This window comes from Bactrocera oleae, chromosome 5 (genome assembly GCF_042242935.1).
Source record: "Bactrocera oleae isolate idBacOlea1 chromosome 5, idBacOlea1, whole genome shotgun sequence".
Lineage (NCBI taxonomy): Eukaryota > Metazoa > Arthropoda > Insecta > Diptera > Tephritidae > Bactrocera > Bactrocera oleae.
The window spans coordinates 56,181,876-56,188,365 of NC_091539.1; the positions used below are offsets into that span (position 1 = coordinate 56,181,876).

A 6,490-nucleotide genomic window follows, 5' to 3' on the forward strand; every position below is an offset into this window, starting at 1 on the left:
TTGTGCTATTTACTTTATACAAATTAAAGTGTGTTTTCCACTTTCAGCGGCAAATTGGCGCGTTTGCCCACATTAACGTCGTCGCAAAGTGTCACCTTCCGCCATGGCACGAATGTTGAGTTCAACGCACCAGATTTTCCGGGTGGCGCCACGGCGGGTCCGTCCAACGATGTAGCACCCATTGAGGGTTACAATCTACAGACTGTGAATACGGCAAAAACGCGCGACTTCTCGAATCCCATGTACGATGCCGTGCAGTCCGGCACCAACACAGATCCGAGCCTGAGTAATGGAACAGGTAAATAGCAAACACATATTTTATAGTTAATGACGGGGGAAGCGTTTGTGGGAATGTAATTTAGTTCGGATCGTGCTTCAAATTAAAAGGAAATATTGATGAGTTCTCATGGTCGAATAATATGATTGATATCAGTAAGTAAGATGATTTGATAATGGATGATGAGACTTGAGCGAAAGTCGTTGGTAAACGACGTGTCTCCGATGGAGTAACCAAGTATAAGAAGCCTGAAAGAAACTTTGTGTAAAAGATTGGAAAAGTCAAGCGTATAGCAAAGGCGCCTGGACGGCCGAAACCCAATAGCGGCTAATTAAAGCAGAAGAAGAGGTTATATGTATCCGCCCCAAATTATTTAGTTGAATATTAGATTAGGGAAACTCTGTCGACATTAATTGCGTACTCCAAATTTTGTTTAAGGAATTATTAGGATTCGTAGCAGTTTCGCTGACTTTCCTGATAAATTAAGATCTTTTGTTGTATAGTCTTGATTGATGGATTTTCAGATAGTTTTACTTTTTGGCTCTTTGTTCTCTTCTAAGCTTTATTAGATTATATAGCTCTCGTATTTTTTCGTCTGAGAGAGAGAAAGAGAGAGAGAGAGAGATTCAACTCATTTCCTATTCAGCTATATGCCCACAGACCTAGAATACGCTTCAGGGATTGGACGCAGACCTTGTCGTGTCCCCATTAACTTCTTAATATCCAATTATTTTAAAACTTTTATAGGATAGCACTCCTACTTAGAATGGTTCCTGAAAACCGAATACCTGACCCCACTTTAAAAGACCCCAGTTAAAATATGGAACAACAAACTTACATAACTGTACATATTGATTCCTTACAGGTATTTACGAAGTGCCACATGATCCCTCCAAAACCAAATCGGTTGGTCCATTCACCGAGCCCGTCTCGGCCATATTAGCGCCCAGCAGCATAACACACAAATCATCACCGCAATTACAGTTGCGTACCAGAGAACTGGATCCGTCGGCGGACACCGGCAAGGATACGCAATATCTTGTTGAAGAGGATAAGTCTGAATGCTGATATAAAGTTATATAGAACGAAATGAAACAACAACAACTAAAACAACAGCAACAGCTAGAAAAACAACAACAACAGCAACACTACATATGTAAAAATAACAACAACAATCACAAAACAAATGTAACAAGTACATATTCAAATTACTGTATACAAACAACAACAAAAACAAAAACGCGCGCGAAATGCAAACAAAAACAACACGCCGAAATCTACACAACGCTTTAAAAGCAACACAAAACGCACGGCAACTGCGCTTGTAAATTGTAAAGAAATTATTGCAGTTATATGTATGTAACTGTAAAATTAACTATTAGAAAAAAAAAAACAAAAGTGAAACACAAAGAAGAAGAAGCATGCATAATATATATTTGTAACTAGTAGAAGACGAAGCGAATTTTTTCGAAATTTTTAAACGCCGTTTGCTTACAAAACTCAATAATACAACAACAACTGCTTTTTAAGAATTTACAACGTGACACGCGTTCGCGTGGAAGACAATTGACAAATTGAAGAATATAATTGAAAAAAAAAATAAATAAAAATGTGAAACACCGTTAGCTAAACATATCCTTTTTCGTGCGAATTGCGCCATATAATACAAATTTATCTGTATGTATGTATGTTATGTGTATATGCACTAGAAACAGTTAAAGCTGCTGGCGAAAGCTTTGAAAGCTTTGTGAAAGCGATGTAAGTACGCAGTGAAGAAAGTAGAACAAGTGACAAGCGATTACTACTGATGCAATTATTAAATATTAAGTTAAATTATAAAAAACAAAAAAAAAAAAAGAAAGCAAAACAATATATGTATGTAGATGTTAAAGCGCAGCGCATATAATATATAATATATATGTATTTATATACATATGCATATGTATGTATGTATTTGCGTGAAAAAAATCTGAAAACTTGTTTAGTACACTTGTTAGGCCCCATATGTTTTTCTTTTTTTGAACACATAGCCACACACACACACACACACAGGCAGACACAATGTAATACTATGCATTCCAAAGCAAACATTTCACGATACATATATATGTACATAGATTTATGTATATTTATGTATCTTAAACACACAGTTATTTTACTGTTTTGAAAAATAAATGCAAACAAAAACAACAACACATCACATTTTGCTTAGTGTTGAGGATATCGTATAGAAATATACTTATATATATATAAAAATAAAAAAATATATATATACATATGTACATCTACATATTAACGAGTATATATTTTTCTGATTGCTAAATGACAATATCACTACAAAAACAAAAGCAAAAACAAAAACAAATATATACTACGAAAAATTACATTTGAAAAGTATATGAAAAAAGCTAATTTGTATTAAAAAACAAAAACAAAATAAAGCAACAACATAATACTAGCTAAAGTGTAATGCAAACGAAACAAAAAACTAAAAAATAATAATAATTAATTTAATTTAAAAAAAAAATTTCCATAAATGTATATGTACTAAGAACGCGTAGTAGTATATATAAATGTGCAATGAGAGTGTTTAAAGTATATTTCCATATATATTTTTCTATATTAGGCAGGTGAAGCAAAAACAAAAAACAAAAATAAATATTAAAAACTAAGTAAAATAAAGCGAAAAATAGCAACAAAAATAGTAAAAATGTAAAAGTAACAAAAAACTCGCGAAAGCAAGCAAAGCAATCTAAAAAAAAAAAATTAAAGAAAAATTAAAAAACTTTTTATATACATATTTTAAAATGTTTTAGATTAGGGTAAATGAGTAAATAATTAAAAACATAAAAGAATTTAATTGCAAACGCAACTGCAAGCAGCGAAAACCCGGCAACACCACACACATTTTACTCTATTGTTACTAAAAACAATGTTTTATTTAACATACTGCAACAGAGCAGAAGAAGAAATAAATCATGCAACCTTATTAATTAACTATTATTAATATTGATAAATATATTTTTATGTATATGTATGTACGTTATATACTTTTTTATTATTATTACTATTATTATTATTTACATATTATTCACACGATGAAAAACAAGTTGGCATAGATAAGCGAAGAGAGTAAAATAAACAAACAAAGTTGAAAAAAAGGTTTAAAGTAAAAGTAAGCAGGAAGTGCGCATGTAACGGGAATATAACGCTGTGTAAATTTTATTTTTTTTTAATTTTTTTTTTTTTTGAAAGCAAATGTTAAAACACATTTTTTCTTAAAACTACAATAACTTACGAAATTGCCGTTATGCTAGTTTTCGAAATTCTGCTAAATTATTTTTCAAAATTTATTTACAAATAAGTAAAAAATTAACAAAAAAAATTAAATTACTTTTCCATTCCTTTGTGTTAAAAAAATAATAATTTTCCAACTCAATACAGCATTCCAACAAACGAAATTTGAAAACTGCTATTTGTCAAAAATTCTTTAGAAGAAAGAAAAAATATTTAACATTACTTTTCCATTCTTTAGTCTTAAAAAATAATTGTTATATAATTTTGCAATTCAACACCACATTCCAAAAACCGAAGTTTGAAAACGTCATTTTAATATTAAAAACACAAAAAGAAAAAAAACATTTTTTTAATTTTTTTTTATAAAATTAACTACAAACAATTTTCCTTTAAGTAATATAAAACAATATTTTTTTTATAAACTCAAACAGCACTTGTTTTTTGCCATCTCTGTCCAGCAGTAAGCTTTACAGTTTTATAGAAAAATTCGTGAAAATACACACATAGCGAAATAACAGTTACTAAAGCATACAACATTTCCTCATTTGCAATAAAAAAAAAACTTTTCTGTTCTATTAAAAAAAGCTTAGCTTTTCTATAGTTTAAATCGAAATAAAAATGCAAAAATATACATAAAATGCGTTGAAAAGTGAAAATGAAATCAATGGCGATTGTATTACAAATCTGTGCTTCCTTTCATTTAAGAATGTTAGCATAATTTAATACTAGTAAAGAGAAATAAATATTAAATAAAAAAGGATAATTTGTTGAAATAATAAAAAAAAATATTTAAAAAAAATTGGTTTATTTATTTTCAAACGAAAATGTAAGCTGTAAGTACCACGCGACCCGAAATGGCAAATTATTTTCATTTTTTATTTAATTAGTTAATATAAATTTTTTTTATTTAATTTTCCAATTTTCAAAACTGCAATATATTAATTATTTACCAACTTTTTCTATATTTATTTATTTAAAAACAGCTATATATTATTTTTATAATTTATTTCGGTTTTTTATTTCGTCAAAATCCAACAATTTTACGCAAAAATTTTAAACTTTCAACGTTGATTTTCGAATTTTATAAATTTATTATTTCAAAATTTTTTTCTTTATATATTTATTTAAAAATAATTAAATATTATTTTAATAATATTAAATATTATTTTAATAATTTAATTTCCATTTTATTTCATTAAATTCCAACAATTTTAGCCGAAATCAGCATAATTTACCCAGGCACGGTGCATTTGCACTGTAGCAGCAGCGACGCCAGCAGCGGCTGCGAGAACGCGACCAGCCAACTCACTTTTTCCCCAATTCCACCAGCCACCCATAAACTGCATATAAGCAGCAAGCAACCGCGTGTTTGCGCACAGTTAGAGCGCCACTGAATTAGTGTTGCAGCTCTGCAACTACTGCCAGCAAAAATTCACCAAACTGTTTGACACACATGGCTTCAAACTGAGTTAATTCCGCTAAGTTTCGATGCGCCTGAAAATATGCAATTAGAAAAGGTGTTTCCTGCATTTAAGCGGCATTCACAGATCACAGGATGAATGTATTCCCACAATGCAATCAAAAATACTTACCGTAGTTTATAAAAAAAACGAATTTTTTTTCTTATAAATAAAAATGTACATTTATTTAATAATAAGTTAAAATATAATATATATTTTTATGGTGTTTTAATTTATTACCACTATAAAATTCGTATTTTTCGTTTTTCTAATGTCATAGAGATTTTTAAGTAACTTTTCTCTTAATATCAACTGTGTTTATAAAACTGGTGTTGCTCAATATCGCTCATATGTGTTATAGTATTGGCAACTCGAGCAAACCGTTTAGGCCAATTTAATCCGGGCCGAATTTATCATGTGTATGTATATATGAATATATGCACATATACCTATGTATGTAAATAGTTATTATATATATTATGGGTATAGTACAATAAATTTAGAATAATTTTTATGTTTCCACATTCATTGGAAATTGTACTTAATTACAATATTTTTAATGAATCTCTAATATTTTTACAGCGATCTGAAAAGTTCGAGCTGCCGTAACAAAAGTTAACGTGTCTAAACACAGCTTTTTCTTGCTGTGTAACAGTTTGAAATGCAATGTAGTAAACTCTAGAAAACCAAAAAATGTCTTCGTAAGTGTTGCCTATTTTTAAGTAGCGGATATAAACTAATGTCAAAGAATGTGGCCTCACTTTTTCACATTTCCGGAAGCAAGTAATGACTGCCGAAACTCCAATACATTGAAAAAATTAGCGCGGAAACTAACCGATAGTTGACCTGGCGAGTAGTAAGCATTTTGTATCAATTACCTTGTTGTGGCCACAAGCAATAGTTGTTGTCTAGATAATTTCATAGAGGCAATATTTTTACCAATCGCTGAGCGCACTTGATGCTTTGAAATGTATTATATATTCTTATGATAAATTAAAAAAAAATAGAAAGACGCTTGTTCAATATTGATTCAATATTTTTTACAATGAAAGATATGGAATATACATACATACTTGTATCTGTTGAAAGACATGGTAACATAAAATAAAATATTAAAATTAAAAATATTAAGAGTCCGAGTCAAAATAGCAACTAATCGCGAAATTCAGCCAATTTACTTTTCCGCTTGGCAATAATAATACCGACAATCTAAAATTGCCTGTCAAGGTGCGAGGTTAAGGCCACACATATACAAAGTCGGATGTACGTAATCGGAAAGGACTCGGATCTTTTTCCGGCCAAGGACTGTGAACTCGATAGAATTCTGCCGCTACAACAACAACAACATCCGATCGAAATCAATATAAAGATCTTTTTATACCTTTTTAAGCTTTAAGAAATATACCTGTGAAGCTTCGGAATTGCCGAGGTTAGCGTTTTTTTTTATATAGTTTCA

General features: G+C 30.1%; 1 protein-coding gene across 3 annotated transcripts in view; it reads left to right on the top strand.

Moving 5' to 3' along the window:
* mgl (low-density lipoprotein receptor-related protein megalin) overlaps positions 1-4,373 on the top strand; it is a 382,146-nt gene extending 377,773 nt beyond the window's left edge. For 2 of the 3 annotated variants that reach the window (XM_036376212.2, XM_036376215.2), the window contains exons 14-15: positions 30-298; positions 1,143-4,373. In XM_036376212.2, the coding sequence (XP_036232105.2) occupies positions 30-298; positions 1,143-1,345 (472 nt within the window). In that variant the 3' untranslated portion in view covers positions 1,346-4,373. The remainder of the gene's footprint in view (positions 1-29; positions 299-1,142) is intronic. The other variant, XM_036376216.2, reaches the window with a different exon arrangement.
* Positions 4,374-6,490: the final 2,117 nt, after the last annotated feature.